General features: G+C 36.6%; 1 protein-coding gene and 1 long non-coding RNA gene across 3 annotated transcripts; both read right to left on the bottom strand.

The window, feature by feature from the left end:
* Positions 1-1133: 1133 nt before the first annotated feature.
* Positions 1134-9158, bottom strand: LOC109083129 (ERBB receptor feedback inhibitor 1). Of its 2 annotated transcripts, XM_042713060.1 has the most exons (5): positions 8978-9158; positions 4950-5257; positions 3995-4186; positions 3814-3896; positions 1134-3507 (listed from the first exon to the last, which is right to left on the bottom strand). In XM_042713060.1, exons 3-5 carry the CDS (start codon positions 4048-4050, stop codon positions 2567-2569), a joined length of 1080 nt encoding a protein of 359 aa, XP_042568994.1. In that variant the 5' UTR covers positions 4051-4186; positions 4950-5257; positions 8978-9158; the 3' UTR covers positions 1134-2566. The 2 variants fall into 2 exon arrangements, with proteins under 2 accessions (XP_042568994.1, XP_042568993.1); XM_042713059.1 differs by lacking the exon at positions 4950-5257.
* Positions 9159-9755: 597 nt separating this feature from the next.
* LOC122135197 lies at positions 9756-10615 on the bottom strand. Its single transcript, XR_006153406.1, has 2 exons — positions 10237-10615; positions 9756-10005 (listed from the first exon to the last, which is right to left on the bottom strand). It is a non-coding gene; the product is annotated as an uncharacterized LOC122135197 (long non-coding RNA).
* Positions 10616-18693: the final 8078 nt, after the last annotated feature.

Raw genomic sequence — 18693 nt, 5'->3', positions numbered from 1 at the left:
CCGATTTTTCCTACCTTGAAATCCATCGCAGATAGAGAGTGCAAGTGCACGGTGAGTCAAACACGTGCACCTGCAGGACAAACACAAACACCTACAGGTGCACTCAGGTAATTCTGTGCATAATTTGAAATAAGTTTGAGCTTCTGCACAAATCACGTTAGAACAAGAGATGGCGCTACTCGACAAGTTTCAATAAGAATCCCAGAATTCAAACCGCTTTATTACTAATAAGCTGTAGATGGCGCAACATGCTTTGAAATTGTATAACATTTAGTTGTCATATTCATCAGATTTAGTTATTACTTAATCGAAGACTGTTACTGCTGATTAACAGCACAATTCATGCACATATGCACCTTATTTTTCAACGCAGAAGTAAGCCGTTTTCTGTGAATGTGAGAGACTTCCAGTTCATTAGACGCTGGAGGGAAATAACGAGGAGAGTAACAGTGCAGTAAACCATAAAAATGTTTGCATGCACTACAAGCCAGTGTGTACATAATTAATATAATACATTGAAATTATATGGTAAGGCACACCAGTTTGCAAAGAAAGCAAACTTTGCTGTTTTGTTCAGCTAAAAATAGCTGGAAGCTGATGACACCGGAAGCCAGACCCATAAAATGTACAAATGGCCGCACCCATTCTTATGGAAAAATAAGGTTGATAGACTTTTTGCGTGCTTTGGTAGGTATGTGGTAATACGTATGACTGGAATAGCTACATTAAGGGAAATAACAGTAGGTTTGGAGTCCACACCAGAAACCATAGACGCCAGCGGTGACTCGCTTACGCAGCTTACTTTAGAAATATTCCACTTTACTGTAACATTTCTCACACTGATGTGATCGTATTTTAAAGGAAGTGACTCAGGCCTTAGTTTCAAAAGCTTAACAGTCCCCTCATTATCACAGCTTTGAGCAAACAGCACAGAGATAAAGACAGAGCACTCATAATAAAGCTGATTTCACCTCTCAGCATATCCTCTGTGCTGATAAACCAGATAAGCCAGACTTTACTTGAATAGACTGGCTTGAACAAAAATAAAAATCTGAATCATCCACTGATCATTTTATATATAAGGATATGAGAAATTCAACACACTGCAATTAAAATAATTCAGGAAATCTGTGTATAAATAAGTTACTTTATTTAAATAGTCTGGTGTGAACAAAATACACCAATACTGTACATTTTAGACGTGCTTGTTTCCTCAGCAGATGAAACAAAGTCACTCAACATGAGCCTTCACACAGAAAATATCAAAGTCATTTTGTTGAATGGACAAAACAGAAGTAGCTGAAAACATAAACAGTTACAGGTCTGATAATGTCGAGATTATAAAAAGTGTAATCACAAAAACAAGTGTGCTCAACGTTTGGTACAAAACGCATTTCAACAAGGCAAGGACCAGTTTTAGGCTTCTATAACGTCATGGTTAACAGCTTAAGGATACAAGTTCACCAACTACCCATTTACACCAAGTGTCCTGCATTTGGACACCAAACGGCAAGGTAGTGGCATTTCTGACTTTGTAACAGACGTGAACGAAGGAAAAATGCTTTAACACAAATAAATCTATTTGCACTTAGCTAAATGCAACTAGAAGTGCCAGTCTTTAAAAAAATCTATTTGCCAGTCTTTAAATTTTTATTTTATTTGCGTCACATCTTGAAAGGTCAAAAAAGAAAGCAAAATGCATTCTTCACTTGAAGACTAGAATACTAACCCCTGGGGAAAGTCCTTAATGCAATATCTGAATTTATACTGTTGGTATATAATGTCTTAGGAAAAAAAACATTCACCTTTACTATTGCATGATTTAGAGAAGGAAAAATAAAAGCAGCTTATATTCTGGTTACACAGTGTTAACAGTGTAACAGTTCATCCTATTCCTTCATAAAAGTATACTGCACACTCTAATTTATCAATACAGCAAGGAAATAATACAACAAAGAACATGGACATCAATAAATAGGGCAGCACAATAGGGAGGAAAAAACCTATTTCTAATTTAAAATTCAATTTAAAAAAACCTCCATGTTTGTTGTGCTTATCAATATGACTAAATAATAAGACCAATAATACAAGCAAGAAATATTACTATTGTAATAGTTCACTGTAAAATAGAATATTTATTACTAACATTTGTTTTAAAGAACTGTAAAATTACGATACTAAGTTTTATGGCTTAACTGGTATCTTATTTTCAACCGTTAAACAATCTACCATAGATTTTATTTCGGCAGAAAACCACAGGGAGACTGAAAAATGTTTTGTTCAAGTCAAAATCCCAACTTCAGCTTCATTTTGAGTAATCGTGCATCCCTACCAATAAAAGTCACTTTCAGAACTGTTCTGCAGTTTCCAGCAGTGGTAAACCAATACTTTGTTTTTCTTTGCGTGTAGTCCAAAGACATACTTATCCAATCCCTAAACAGACCAGTAATTCGTAACACTGATGAATCAGTTCAGTCAAACCACATATGTTTATATCCAGCCTTCCGTATTTCCACTTTAAACATGCAAACAACTTCAGATTCTAACACTCAATAACTAATAACCACTAAAGGTCCGATTCTTTGAAAAACCTCTCAAACTTGTCTAAGTATCCGGGCCGATGAGGGAGGAGGAAGTAATGGGTACTGCTGACTTGCTTCCCATCTTCCATGATGGGTAGAATACAGGGGCTCCGGGGATCTGGCAAGCCCTCACAGCTCTGCTTGTGTTGAGTCTTACTGACATATTCCGGATAGGGAGCAAAGCTGCGAGTAGGAGGCATTACCCCGTTGATGTAAATCGGGAGACTTTTTGGACTAATGGTACGTGGTATGACCTGAGGGACGGGCTCCCTGGGCTGCACTTTGGGTGGTTTGTCTGTATCAAAGTCATCGGTTGACAGCCGCCTGCTGTCTGTGCTCTCACTTAAGCAAGGACGGATTGGGATGCGAGGTGGGACTTCGGGTTTCTCCTGCGGGTGGCTGTGGGGAGTATGGTGAAGGCTGGTTGGCCTGAAGTTTGTGGCCTTGAAGGATCCGGCAGGGCCAGAATAGGAGCGATGCAGCTGGCGCTGGGGTCTGTCTTGGTTCTGGGTTACTGTCTGCTCCCACTGAGGCTTCACCCCGCACTGATGTTCTTGAAACCCTTCATGATATGCAAAGTTTATCTGACCATTTCCCCGAAAACTGCGCCTCCCTGGTAAGCTGTACATGAAAGACGAGGTTTTAGGCACTAAACACTGGGTCTCAGAGGTGCTGGAAAAAAACTCCACCTCATTGTCTTCTGCTTCATCAGAGGACAGGTCGCCCATGTCCGGGAGGGGTGGGAGGGGCTTAGTTGTTCTCTTGGGCGAACAAGGGGGTATGTGTTCATAAACTGACAGTTTCTGTAAGGACGGAACCACCTGGTCTCCCGCAGGTGGGTGGCACTGAGAGGAAAACAGCAGCTGTGTAGGATTGGGAGTCTTGGGAGATAGACATTGAGGAGAACAAGAGCCAGACGTCCTTCCTGTGAAGTAAAATACAGAGAAAAGAAAATTAAGATTTAAGCCTAAACCCTCTAACATGACGTACACACTGAATGGTGTCGTAAACCTCATTCAAGTTATTTTTCTATGGTTCTATCTCCTGAGATGGTGTCAGCCTCAACATAGGGAGTTTATCAAAGGATTCACTTATCAGGAGAGCAAATGACAATCATACACTTCCTATAACCTTCTGCGCTTCCTGAGAAACATCCGCAACAGGCTTCGAGAACAGAGGGAGACCAGATTGTGATATAGTTGATCAAATTCAATATCAAGCACTCACTTACTTTCAAAGCCCACATTTGCAGAGTTCTGTTGATACATTCTCAAGCTGTGGTCCATGGACTCCGAACCAAATCCAAAAAACAGCCTACAAAAGACAAAAATGGAAGGCGTCAATTATGGTGACTGGAGAAGTAGATCTCTCATAATACAGTCGGTTGAGCTGAGGATTGCATTTACACTCACTTATCCATGGTGTCATGGTCATGGTGTTGATCCCAGTATGGTTGGCCTGAGGCCATAATATTTAAGATAGTGGAGTCTAGTTCAGGCCTGTGAGGGTCTCCACCTTCCTTGAACCTGCAGAACTCATAATCCAACCATGGGTAACAAAGACAGGCTTTTTATACTCCACTTTTCCAGCAGCAATGGGAGAAACTGTATGAAGAAAGAAGAAAAAAAAAAAAAAAAAGTTGTTTGAATATAGGTCACAACAGAAAACATTTTAAAATATAAAATAAAATCATCTTGTCAAAATGGGAATTTTTGTAATAAATAAATGGACATATAAATCATTAAAAGGTTATCTTCATTCAAAGCTAAAGTCACAAACTAAAAGTTCCTTTTAAAAAGGGACCACTTTTAAAAGAAATTAATACTTTTATTCAGCAAGGACACACTAAATCGATCAAAAGTGACCATAACATTTAAAATTTTACAAAAGATTTTTGATTTCAAATAAATGCTGTTATTACTTTATTCAATGAATCGTGAAATTTTTTTTTATCATGTTTACACAAAGATTTTAAGCATCACAAATGTTTTCAACATTGATATTAAGAAATTATTGTTAAGCACCAAATCAGAATATATTTGAGTGATTTCTGAACAATCATGTGATACTGAAGACTGGAGTAAGCTTTGCCATGACAAATAAATTATATTAAAAAAAAAAAAAAAAAAAAAATATTGATTGTCTTGCAAAAGCCACATTTGCCTTAAGATGAATTTAATGCAGTTGTTCCATTGTTATAAACAGGCAGGCAAGCCGATATAACATGAAGCTGTGGTGATGCAACATCAGTTCTTTAAGACATTACACCGAAACACAATAAAGCATCTGTGCTAGAAAACAAAACCATTCAGTGAGAAATGTGCTGGAATGCTCGAGCACAATGTCAGAATGTAATCAATGAAATACCCATGCTGGCTCCATTATGCAACTTATCACATGCTCGGCCTCAGTCAGAACCGTGAAAGGCAGAAACAAACAATCGTCAATTCTCCCAGTAAAGACCTCGATGCAGATGTGATGCTAAAGCACAAATGATTCTTTGTGTGTTTGTGTGGGGGAGAGTGCCTGTGCATTTTCAACATCAGTCAGTTCTTCTCCATGAGGTTAAAGCGCTGCCATAAAGGCATGAAAGAGGTGTGAGGTAGGACGTCATCGGGGGGTCTGGGACAGCAGCCAACGAGGACATACTGATCCACTACTCAGAGGAACAGCATCTACAATGCCAAATAGTACAGTGGGACAAATTACACATTAAAACCCAACACAACAGAAGGACACAAAATTAAGCTTTCACTACAAAGCCCCATTTGGACAGAACTTGTTTTTTTCCACAGGAGAAAAACAAAACATGTTTTACAGTAATTTATGATTTTTATGATTTTAATCCTGTCCAAACAAAAGAGTGTTTTTTCTTGCACAACATTTGGCTACAATAAAGGCCTATTACTTTTCATTCATATTTTGAGATATATATATACACACACACACACACACACACACACATCCTGTCCAAACAAAAGAGTGTTTTTTCTTTTAAATATCATCACTAAATATCATCATTAGCTGTATGTCTAATCACAGTGAGTACAAGACTGTTTAGTAAATACTAAATACTAGCAAATTTGAAACAAATCAAATCTGAGGATGAGTGCTAACTTCTGTCTCTGTGTGTGTGTGTGTGTATTATATTACATTATATTATATATTACAATATAACAATATAAAAGCACTGCAAACATTATTATTCATATTACTATTTATTCAGGAATCTCCGTGACTGCAGTGCATTTGAATTATATTATATTATATTATTATATTATAACAATATTATATTATATTTTACATTTTACACACACACAAAAAGTTAGCTGTGGTCCTCAGTCAAATTTGATTTGTTTTCAAGTTTGCTGATATTTAACATTCACTAAATAGTCTTTTAGAAATATTTCCCTTGGCAGAGAAAAAAATAAAATAAGTTCTACTACTATGGCAATGCTGATATTTAGAACAGCATTCTTGATGATTTATGTAAGCAGTCATGTCCAAACATTTTGTCAGTGACATAAATTGTGTTTTTCAAAGTTTTCTGCTTAAGCTGTTGTGGTGTTCATTCACATTGTTTCTAGATTGTTGTGTAGAGTGATGCATTTTAAATAATTGCCAAAAAACGTCATTGGCCAAAAAAAAAAAAAAAAAAAAAAAAAAAATCACTGTTTTTTGATCCTGACACAAAATGACCAGCTAACATTAACTGACTGAACATATCAGCAGCACACGTGAAAGTGTGAATGAGCACTAGTCAGGTGAAATCACCATCAAACTAAATAAATTGTAAGAGGAGACTGATTGCTATAAAAAGGAGGGAAGAAGTGTTACCAGTCATTGGGTTTTTGTTAGCAATGGTTACCTGCAAAGAAACACGCGCAGCCATCATCACTTTGCATTAAATTGGCCACTGGCCAAATAGTATTTCAATTGTTTTAAACAATTCAAATCAAATTTAATTTATGCAATTTTGCTGATAAGGTGAACATCTTTTAGCTATTTTTAGCCTATATTTGTTGCAGTGTAAATAGAATCATCTGATTTGGCACGTCACTGACAAAGTAACCTATTTAAAAAAAAAAAAAAAAGACCATATTCTTCAAGTTGTATCCTTCAAAAACAGTGGTATTTTTTATAATGTTGTGGAGATGCCTTCACGATATTATCATTAGACCCATTCAAACCAGACGATATCGACTGTTCCACCAAATCCAGCAGTCCACCACAGAATCGAAGTGCGCATCACTGATTATTGTTCTTACTAAAATATTTTATCATAACATGAGATATGCAGTTTAATTTGAAGATGAATAATTGTGCACCTATAGCACTCCTTGCTGTCATTAAAACAGCATGCCACAGGAAAAGTCATCAAGCGCACCCACTAAACATGCCTAAATTCATATAATTTTTAACTTCTTCGTAATGACTGTAATTTCAGTGATTATATCCATTAATGAGAGTGGAATATTTAATGTAAATGTGTATATTGAAATGAAAACAGATTTTAAAATCATTGTTTACTTCATTACTTTTCACACTTCAGGAAAAAGAGTGCGTACGCATGGTCTAGAATGTCCGTACAGTGCGTACATATTTACGCCAAGTTTATTTTTTCTAAATCCCGATGTGCACGTGGAAAATTGCGTACGCATTTTCTATGCCCATTTTGTACGTACGCAACGTTTATAAATGAGACCCCAGGACCGTCTCCTCCTGAGGAGTCAGCTGAGGAATCGTGTCTCCAGCAGTGCAGAGTTTGCTCGGGAATGGCAGCAGGTTGGTGTGAGAACATCTGTGCACACAGTGAGGCCAAGACTTTTGGACAACAGCCTGGTGTCAAGAAGTGCAGCAAAGAAGCCACTTCTCTCCAAGAAAAATGTCAAGGACAGACCGAAATTCTGCAGGAAGTACAAGAATTTGGCAGCAGGAGACTGTTGCAAAGTTATTTTCTCTGATGAAACTCCCTTCCGACTGTTTGGGACATCTGGAAAATCGGTTGTTTGGAAAAGAAGAGGTGAACGCTACCATGCGTCCTGTGTTGTGCCAACAGTGAAGCATCCTGAGACCATCCGTGTGTAGGGTTACTTTTCAACCAAGGGAGTGGGCTCTCATAATTCTGCCCAAAAACACTGCCATGAATAAAGAATGGTTTCAAAGTCCTGCAAGAGTGATTTCTTCCAACGACCCATGAGCAATTCGGTGATGATCAGTGCATTTTCCAGCATTATGGAGCACTGTCACAAAGCAGGAGAAGAAGTGGCATCGAAGAGAATTACATTGAAATTTTGGATCTGTGGCCAGGCAACTCCCCGGATCTCAATCGCATAGAGAACCTGTGGTCAGTCCTCAAAAGGTGAGTGTACAAGCAGGAGCCCACAGATTGTGATCAACTCCAAGAACTAATAAGGCAAGAATGGATCGCCATCAGAGAAGGATTTTTCCCCAGAAGCTGATATTCAGCATGCCAGAGTGAATTGCAGAGGATTATGAAGAACTTTTTTTTTTGCCAATAAAAGTCTTTAGAACTTATATGCTTATCATTGTTTTTCAGTCTACCATAGAAACATGTGGGAAAATAATCTACAAATACTAAAGCAGCAAACTTAGCAAAACACAATTTATGTCACTGCCAAAACTTTTGCTCATGACTGTATATACACATTTTTTTCTACTCGGTTATTTTGAAACATCACCATACCTCACCTTAATGAATCCTTTCCTTTAATTATATAATGACATAATAATATATGCAATAACATATCATTAACGCCCATCAGACACTCCCACTTACCTAAAGAGATCCCAATCCCCTCTAAATCACTATGTCTACATGACAGACTAGAAAGATAAAAACCTAAACAAAACAGAAACGCATCTAATAGTGGGCACCGTGATTAGATGTACAGCTAGTTATGAATGGCGGTATATGCAGTGATAATTTATACTTTTAGTTGTGCACTGCTGGCGAGGTTTCATAATGCAAATAAATAAAAAATAGATTACAGAAAGCAAAATCATCTGGAGGCACGAGGATGTCAGGCGCACTCGCCAACACGACGTCAGTCCATAACAGAAGACGTGCAAGAGTTCATACAGCTGCTGTAAATGATAAACTAGACTACTACTACACAGGACAGATTGTACTCAGCTGGTCTTGTAAACAGTTCTTTGGAGTGACGTAGGGCACATTGCAAAGTATGAAATTGCACGTGTATTTTCTAAATCTATTTCAACACACCCACTGACAAACCCTTTCTGACTCAGGTGCGACTCATCTCATACTATATTCCAGTCCTATTATAGGAGTTGAACATAAGTTACACTGCGAATAACATTTTGACATATTCATGTGAAACATGTAAAAACATAAGCAACAAGCTACTTACAGGTTAATAGTTCCTTAGGGCTGTGTTGACAGGTGCTCTCTTATATCCAATCCAGCTCAGACGAGTGATGTGAGTAATCCCGGGGTATCTTAATAAAACATTCACAACGAGCTATTAAACAAAACGCACGTGTAATAAACTACTCTGCCTGCCTCTTTCATCATGGAAAGCATTGAGCTGGAAACTATTTATAAGGACTGTCTACGTCACACCGTAGGCACCGCCCACTGTCTTAAAGGCGCCGTTTGTGCAACCTTATTTGGCTTGTGACAAACAACCAACACGTTTTGAGCTCATATGTACTGATTTATTTAACGTAAAACGCAGCACGTTTTCTTTTTATTAACAAAATGATACAAATTCTAATTCAGTCTTGCATGTTAATAATAAGAATGCTATATAAATTCACTGAGATAAGCTAGCAATGAAGTTATATTCTCATTATGTTGCATGTTGTTGTGTCTCAAATCCAGTGTTGCCATGTCCATTTATTATAATCGACTTTGGGCTGGTTTATTTCATAAAACCCAAATATGGGCAGTAGTGTTGCCTTTTTTGTGGGATTATGTCCAGAATACAGTCGCATAATACAATATGAAAGCTCAGTTACAGATGTTTAGCAAGAAATAGCTTCTAACTAGTCTCCACATTTTTTTTTCACAAAGCCTATACACATGTATATTGTCATGATAAATCAAGAATGAACATTCAGAAATATTGTTTTGATATGTTTAGAATGAAATTTTTTCAGATCAATTCTGTTAAGAAATTAATATGATCCTAAAAAGATCTGGCAACGCTTCTCAAATCCAAACCACTGGAAGGATGTTCCTTTAAACTTTCCACATGCACAGGCTGCATTAGGGAGGTACACGTGGTCATGTCTAGCTGTCATATCATGTGGGCGTAGAAAATGGGAGTGAGAGGGTGGAACTTTCTGTGGAAGTTGCTCGTTTCCGCTGGAACTTTCTTCCATATGGAGATGTGTCGTCTTGAATCACTGCTCTAGAATGCAAACAGCTTTGAGGCTGTTACAGAAAAAGGGTTTTACTAACGTGTAATGAATCACGTCCACACTGGTCACAGAAGACGGCTTCACGTAATCCATTAATAAGACTGAATAAAACCTGCAGACTCAGACATACATTTCATTCACTCTTAGAAGTGGATGAATAAATCATTCTGACAAATCGCATAAGGAAAGCCGTGTCACAATCACACGCTTAGAAAAAGATATAAATCATTGTGGAAAAACTCACTGCTCAGCAGCATGCTGATGTGCTGTTTGTGTCCCTGAAGCCTGTGATGATTGTTGAGAAAGGCTGGGAGCCACAGGAGGACTTGATCAGTGACCTTTCCTGTCCTGAAATTCTCTCAACTGATTGCTCAACTCAACACAATCATAAAAATGACACGTAATCTCGGCATCATTTAAATTAACAGAACATGATTATGGTTTTATTGATCAGGAAGGAATGAACTATAAATGTATTGCAATCATTAATAAGATGGGACATTACACATGCTCTGAAAATACTATAACCTCTATAGTTAAAGTCTTTGTTGTAATCAATGTTATTTTAGTTCTGTTAGAGTATTTATTGATATTTTGAACACCTTTTATTTTTTTATTTTAATTTTTCATTTTAAATTAAGTTTTAGCAATTTTGGTATGTACTTATTTGCTTTAATTAAATTGCCTTGTTTTAGCAATTTTGGTATGTACTTTTTTGTTTTAATTAAGTTTTTTTGTTTTTTTTTTTGTTTTTATTTGAGTTGGTTATTTTATAATAAGTTGCCAACCAACTTCCTGTGAAAGCCATGAACAATAGGTACCCCTTGGGCCTTGTAACAACCCCAAAATCATTCTTGAGAAACAGTTTATCTGGAATATTGGGCCTTTCTGGGAATGAGCTGTGGGTGTGTGGTCAAAATGAAGTGCTCCCAGGAAGGCGAATACAGTGCAGAGCAAGTTCTGAAAGCCACAATGACTTCTACAGGCCCTTTATATTTGCATGCTATCTCCTGATGCAAAATTCATCCAAATGCCAAATGAACCCATGTAACTGCTATTTTAGCCATGCTTAGCTGAATCACAGTGTATACATTTGGCATAGGAGGAATTACGTGCCATAAACTGTAAGGCAAATGTTTTACAAGGATGACTGCTCTCTCTGCATGTTTTGTCAATTCACAGAGTGCTTCCCTTGACGTGCACATACATCTTTTCACTCTTTGTTCTAGATGTTCCGCCCAAGTTCTCATGAATGATGGCAGCCTGAGAATTCTTTGCAAGTTCACTAGAGAGCAATAAGGAAAGGAACAAGCAGGTAACTGATAGCATTTCCTCTGTCCTGATTGCATACTCTTTATCTCTAGAGGCAATTGAAGAAAACAACCAAACGGAAATTACATTATAGCATAGGAGGAGATCTCTGCTAAAAAACATTTGCATTTGCAAAAATCTTATAACAATAAAGTTCTTATCTGCATCCAAAAACACTTTGAACTCATCTTTGGATATGAGATGTGCAAAATTACATTTTTATTGTCGTTTCTGTTAATGTTTTAGGTGTTGATTGCAGATCATTGTTTGGCAGTCTGTCAAATACTGTAACCATTAGTTTAACCTCTTGTACATCAACCTGAGTTATTTTAGGCGGAGGAACCTGACAGAGCTGTTGAGTAGCTTTCTGTGTTGAATCCTCAGATCACCTACTACATTTTTTCTTATGAGTAAGTCTCTTTGTAAGCAAGAGCACCAGTGAGCTTCACTCGATAGGCGGGGTCTTGCAGACTGACTGTTTGCCCCTGTCACTCCATAGTACCACTGTACTGCTGCATCTCACGCAATCTAAAGAATCTGCTGAAAGGAGATAAAATAACTGAGAGATTTAAGAATGCCGTTAGATGTACTTATATCAGAATAGGATAATAAAAGCTTTTTTTTTTTTTTTTTTTTTTTTTTTTTAATGTCACTATAGAGACTTGTGGACTGGTTTCACAGACAGGGCTTAGTTAAGCCAGGATTAGGCCATAGTTCAATTAGGACATTTAAGTATCTTTTATAAACATGCCTTAGAGAAAATATTACTAGGGTGCTTTTTAGAGACAAATCAATAGCATTAACATATTTTAAGATATATCAGTGCAAGTTTCTTACAGTTAAAACAGAATAGATATGCATTTTAGTCTAGGCTTAAACCTTGTCTGTGAAACCAGAGTTATATATTGTTATATACATATGCAGATGTTCAATAGTTTGGGGTCAGTACGATTTTTATTTATCTAAGAAATTAGTACTTTTATTAAGCAAGAAGACAATAAATTAATAAAAGTGACAGTAAATAAATGTTCTTTTGAACTTGAAAAGTTCTGAAAAAGCTCCTGAAAAAGATGCATCACAGTTTCCACAAAACATATTAAAAATGAACTGTTTTCAACATTTATAATAATAATAAATATTTCTTTACATTGTTATTTCATGCATGATCAAAACAGCCCCTCTGTCAGGATATGTCGTAAGACAAATTATAACAAAGTTGGAAATTTGAATAGTCCCAAAGGTTGATTTAGAAATATTTGCATTTCATCATGTTCTGTGTATTGAACAAAGGTTGCTGGGATGTGTCAGGCTGCCATATGCATACCACTCAAAACATTAATGACATAAACTGCTTGTTAACATATATAAAACATATTGTTGGGCTTTTAATATTTAATGGAAAGGAAATTTAAATCCACACAGGAGATTCTTCAATAAATGAGCAGGTTTACTTGACGGAAGCATTATTTCCTACATCTCTGAATCACTTTAATGTGACCTTGAGTGGCGTGAACAGCTGCAGAGACAGCAAGTCCGGCACTATCAAACCATCCAAAGTGGGACCAAAGAGCAAACGGAAGTATAGATGTGTATTTTTCTACCAAAGCAGCTGCTCATACAAAAAAGTTGCTGTATTATACAGATAACAAAAACATGAGGCAAAATGCTCATCTATTCCCCCTTTCATTCAAGTACTTTAGCTTACAAATCACAACGGCCACTCTCAAGAGGAGTCTGGGACAAACACACACACACAAACACTGAGCTCCAGTAACACAAATACAAGGGCATCCATTCTCAAGTCACACACACTTTCCCAGGATGCTAAGGGAACTTAGACAAAGGGAGTCATTTAATTGAATAAGTGTGCTAGGAAGTAGCAAATGATTTGAGGACAAAAAAAACAAAAAAAAAAAAACAAGTGATTTCTTAGTAACAGAAACTATAAAAGGCTATTTAGGCTGGATTGTAAAAAAAATTAAAAAAAATAAATAAAATGTAATTACTGCTGTTTGCCTGGGATACAGCAATAGAAGGATGGGTCACTCAATTACCCATGGTTCCAGGCAACAGAAAGGGCATGAGGTTTGTTCACCCAGAGGGGTGGCTTCCGCAGAGCATTGTGAAGAAATGACCAGCACATTAATCTCCTCCAAAAGTGCCTTTTTTTCTTTAGGCAAAGCTCCAAAGACTCAGCCTCAGAGAGGAATACAAAAGAGGCTGACAGAGGAATAAAAAAGAGAGAACAAACTTCCATGGACCGTTTTAAGGAATGAGGGATGTGTTTTGACTGCTAAAACACACTAATTTCAAAGTTAAAACATCATCCTAAAACAACAACATCTGAGATTAATTTTGTGCTTTTAAGGACATTTACATTAGCACCAAGGCATTACCAGATCATCACTACATTTAAAAAAATGTGAAAAAAAATCTACCACAAAATAAAACATAAAAATGACCTGTTCTTGGTAAAATTATATTGCAACCCACATGACCAGTGGAGAAACAGTTCAGCTCAAAATCTACAACATGACAGCTAGAGAGACAGAATTTCCGTAAAACTGTAATTCTTCTTGATAAAGAAATGTTTCTTGCACACCAAATCATCATATTAGAATGATTTATGAAGAGTCATGTGACACTGAAGACTGGAGTAATGATGCTGAAAAGAAATCAGAAATAAAAAACATTTAAAAATATGAACAATTAGAAAATATATTTTAAATTGTTATAATATTTCACAATATTACTGTTTTTTTTTTCTCAGTATTTTTTAATCAAATAAATGCAACCCTGATGAGCATAAGAGACAAAAAAAATCAGGCTGACCATAGTGGTGTGTTTATGGCTTTATTCTTACTGAAGGCCAAAAGAGATTTTTTTTTTTTTAAAAAAAGTGAGAGGGAGTGACTAGTCATGTGTGGAACGGAGTATCCGGTTGTTAATATGGAAGCAGTCTGTCTATTTAGGCCTAAAGATTTCCTCTGAGGTCCCAGCAAGGAACTTGTTTTGGAATCCTGGAGGCTGCTGCTGCCTCCACGTTTTTCAGCCAACACTCACCTCACAAGCTACATCCTGTGACTCACCATATCAGAGTCATGTTGAGCAGTAACACTGAGTATTTCCTGGCCTGGATTTTTCCTGATTCTATCAGCGTGACCTACATACCATACATCAAAAGAATTGATTTTGAATGCGATTCACAGATTTTCAGTATGCCAATCAAAGATTTAGACCATGTGTACTTTTTTTCTTGGTCTTCCTGTGACTTACAGCTCACCGTATTTAAGCTTTTTAACTCCCACTCACCAACTTTTCAGAAAACACACATTGCTTCCCCCGAACTGACCACAAAGAAAAACAATACTTCTGAATGAATAGTTTACTGTTTCAGCTTCTGTTATGAGAGAAAACATGATAAGAACCATTTTATGCCATGTGTGGGTTATTCAAGAGTTTTAGTTTAATAACAGAATTTCAAAATAAAGTGCCGTTTTGAATGACTTTTGTGCCAGATAGATATAAACCCTAATGACCCCTGCTGGGCATTAATATCTGTAAACCAGACTGGAGATTTTATAATCATACAAATTACAGAAAGTAAACATCCATATGAAAACATAGGTGTGCAGCTTTTGAAAGTCGTGCAAATCAGAATGTCTGTATAGTGACATCACAAAACCTAGATAACTTACTAAGCATATCACACAGCCCTTTAAGAATGTGATTGTACTTCCAAAGGATAAAAAGCCTGCCTTTTGAGTCAACAGCTGTATTTTATGAGTCACAAGGTCCTCAAGCTGAGTTCATGATGATGCATGCTGGTTTCGAGTGGAAAACATTTGTTCTTTGCTTTGACAAGCTGATCAGATGTCATAGCAAAAAGAACAAATTCTATTGGCTACTGCTCACACAAATAACCAGATCCATCTGGGCAATGCTCATGTCAGAGGTGGGAGCTAGCCGTCATCCGATTCATTACACAACCAGTGAGTTCAATGTTCACCCTCCCTCACAGTCATAACAAAACTATGCTTGTTTAAAAGTGGCCAGTGTGCAGAGTGACGCAATGTGGTATATCCTGTATTTTAGACATTGTGGCAAGAAAAGGGCATTTATTTGACATTTTGTGAATCATTTAAGGCAGAGGTATCAAAATGCAGCAAGTTTTATCCCCTGGCTCTCTATACGAGAGAATGAAATAATGACTTCAACAGAGGACCTTAACCACAAAGTTTAAGAGATCAAATAAAGTTTTTTTTTAGCTTTACTGTTTGGACTTTAGTTTTGCCTGTGTAATTCATTTGTACATACACTGAATGTACTATTTAAGAATGGTTTTACATACTCTAACTCTAACAGTGGGTAAGATTATGCTCACCAAGGCTGGATTTATTTAATCAAGAATACAGTAAAACAGTAATATTTTGAAATATTATTATAATTTAAAACCACTGTTTTATATTTCATTTTAAAATATTTGTTAAATGCAATTTACTCCTGCAATGCAAAGCTGAATTTTCAGCATCATTACTCCAGTCTTCAGTGTCACATGATTCTTCAGAAATTGTTCTAACATGCTGATTTGTTGCTCAAGAAACATTTCTTATTGATATCTGTTTTGAAAATGTTTGTGCTGCTGCGATACATTTTTTTTTTTTATTATTTTAAGATTCTTTGATGAAAAGAATTGGTCAAAAGATCTGCATTTATTTGAAACAGAAATAGTTTGTAATATTACAAACTCATCAATTTATTGATGAATTTATTGCATCCTTACTGAATAAAAGTACAAATTTCTTTTAAAAATGCATTCTTTCTGCTTGTGTTTCAAGGCCCATATTTAAATCTGTTTTTTTTTTTAAGGAAAAAAAAGTTTTGTACAACAGGCTCAATGTACCTATTTACATAAAGCATTTTGTAAAGCAAAGTTTTGGATGTGGTGTTCATAAAGACATTCATAAAGGTTTTTTACCTACATGTACATCAAATACAATGCTCTTGTAATCTGTTCAAGTAAGCTGCCCACAACCAAGATAAGCTACCCGCTGCCAAGTCAGCAAGCTAACAAAGATGGGAACTGTGTGGACAGACACCCTACAACTCACTGTGACACGCCACCTCTCCCGGTCTGAAATGTCATTTACATTTAGTGACTAATGTAAAAAAATTGAAATAAAAAAAAAATTGCTATTTGTTATATAACTATAGATAATTTTATTATCACACCATCAAAGTTTATATTTCAGTGTCATGTCAGTGATTATTTGTCATTTCGGTTGTTTTAAAATATGGTGCTAAATGGTTGAGCTCCTCACACACTGTAATTTTAAATAGCTAAAATTTATTTATTTACTTATTTTAACTTATAAAAATGTAGGCTTCTAAGCATATGCAGACAATCTACTTAAAGGAATAGTTCACCCAAAAAGGAAAATTTACTCACTCTCAGGCCATCCAAGATGGAGATGTGTTTGTCTTTGTCTTTATCTTTATCAGAACAGATTTGGAGAAATTTAATATTTATATCACTTACTCACCAGTGGATCCTCTGCAGTGAATGGGTGCCGTCAGAATGAAAGTTCAAATAGCTTATAAAATCATCACAACAATCCGCAATTAATCCACATGACTCCAGTCCATCATCCGTTAATGTCTTGTGAAGCAAAAAGCTGTGAAACAAAAGCTGAGATGACTTTTTCACTCGAGAAAGTAATATTATGTATTTAGGACTTGTATTTTAGCAACATAAGCAATGGTTTTAAGTTAAAAAGTCTTAATAATAAATTTGTTTATGAATGAATTTACAGCTTTTCACTTCACAGAAGCACAAGAGATGTGCTTTTATCATCTATTTGGACTCTCATTCTGACGGCACCCATTCACTACAGAGGATCCTTTGGTGAGCAAGTGATGTAATTCTACATTTCTCCAAATCTGTTCTGATGAAGAAATAAACTTGTCTATATCCTAGATGGGTCCTGCTATGTTGAGAAAGAGAAAGGAGGCCTCAGGAGTGATATTATGAGACAAATATTGAGAAAACTATCTTCCAGATCCATCGTCTCACCTTCACAGCTGCAATGCAGGAGTCGATAAGGTGATAATCTGCTGCCCCCTGACCCCCAGTACCAAAGTTACCTGGAACTCTCATGTCTGCTGTGTATTTTATGGTCTTTCTGGTAAGGATGTCAAACACGTTGATCTCATATCCATTGTAGGACAGTTAAAAATTACTGGTCATCCAAGCATTTATACCATTGGTACAAGCAGATATGGAGTTGGTGGGGAAAGGTCTGTTATGTTGAGAAAAGATATGGAGTTGGGTCTCATCTGTATAGGAGTGGAAGTTGAAACCATGACGACGGATATTATTACCTATGGGAGCATGTAGATGATGAAGAGTAAAGGAACAAAAACATATCCTTGGGGAACACCATGTGAGACAGGAGCAATAGTGGACTTAGCCTGGCAGATACAGATGTAATGCTGACGGTCAGACAGATAGGAAGTAAACCAGGATAGGGGAGTTTAAAAAAAAACAAAACAAAAAAAAACATAATAATATTAATTCCAACCTTGTTCTCTTTTGTGAAGTGGCTAAGGGAACTAAATGTCAAAAATTGTATCTAAATTTTAAAAGTTTTTATCTAAATTTTAAGATCTACCATAAAACCTGACGATAATTTCAAAAAAGAAGTCTCAAAACAAAGAAACAAAAGGCCAGAGCTAAAGAGCCCCTTCCAGATTAGTGACTCAATATAATTATAATATAATAATATAATAATTATAATATCATTAAATTTCAACATCCTGTGCAATCAGCCTGAACACACTAATAAAAAAAGGCACTCTTTCTATTAATTCACTATCAGCTTAGCTTCACCACATGTTCACAAGTCATGTTAGATTTAGTGTACCTTCGTCCACCAGCCCAGTGATGAATCAGATCCAAATCATGGCAGGATTTGGCTAGCAGAGCAAAAGAGCTTTCCGCCTCGTTTCTCCAGTTCCCTCTGACAAAGGAGTGAGCAAAATGATAGAACCCCACCTATTAGAGAAGACGGTCGCTTTGATTTTGCCAAGTAAGACATGTTCCTGGATCAACATTATTGTCCAAAAATATAGACTTAGCCCAATCCCTACCCCTACCCATAATTTATTCCTAAAATCAGTGGGAAATGATAGCTGATTAACAAGGGTGTAGAAGCACCTAACCCTGACTGTAAGCTTAAAACAGATATTTCCTGAAAAGTTATATCTTTATTCTGATTGGTTGATTGGAATGTTGTTCCAGGATCAACAAGGATGTTGATCAAGGAACATGTTGTACTTTGTCAAATCACGCTCACCTAGAGAAGACAGGGCTGACACAACACAGAGAGAC

This window comes from Cyprinus carpio, chromosome A23 (assembly GCF_018340385.1).
Source record: "Cyprinus carpio isolate SPL01 chromosome A23, ASM1834038v1, whole genome shotgun sequence".
Taxonomy (NCBI): Eukaryota; Metazoa; Chordata; class Actinopteri; order Cypriniformes; family Cyprinidae; genus Cyprinus; species Cyprinus carpio.
The sequence above is the reverse complement of the archived record's forward strand: the minus strand, read 5'-3'. Positions and strand labels throughout refer to the sequence as shown.

What these genes read in the sequence shown, in the direction of transcription:
- LOC109083129 (XM_042713060.1), bottom strand. Translation starts at nt 4,050, where the DNA reads ATGGCCTCAGGCCAACCATACTGGGATCAACACCATGACCATGACACC. An exon ending in GACCATGACACCATGGATAA is followed by an intron (nt 3,897 to 3,994) that starts GTGAGTGTAAAT and finishes TGTCTTTTGTAG; the next exon opens with GCTGTTTTTTGGATTTGGTT. An exon ending in TGCAAATGTGGGCTTTGAAA is followed by an intron (nt 3,508 to 3,813) that starts GTAAGTGAGTGC and finishes TTTACTTCACAG; the next exon opens with GAAGGACGTCTGGCTCTTGT.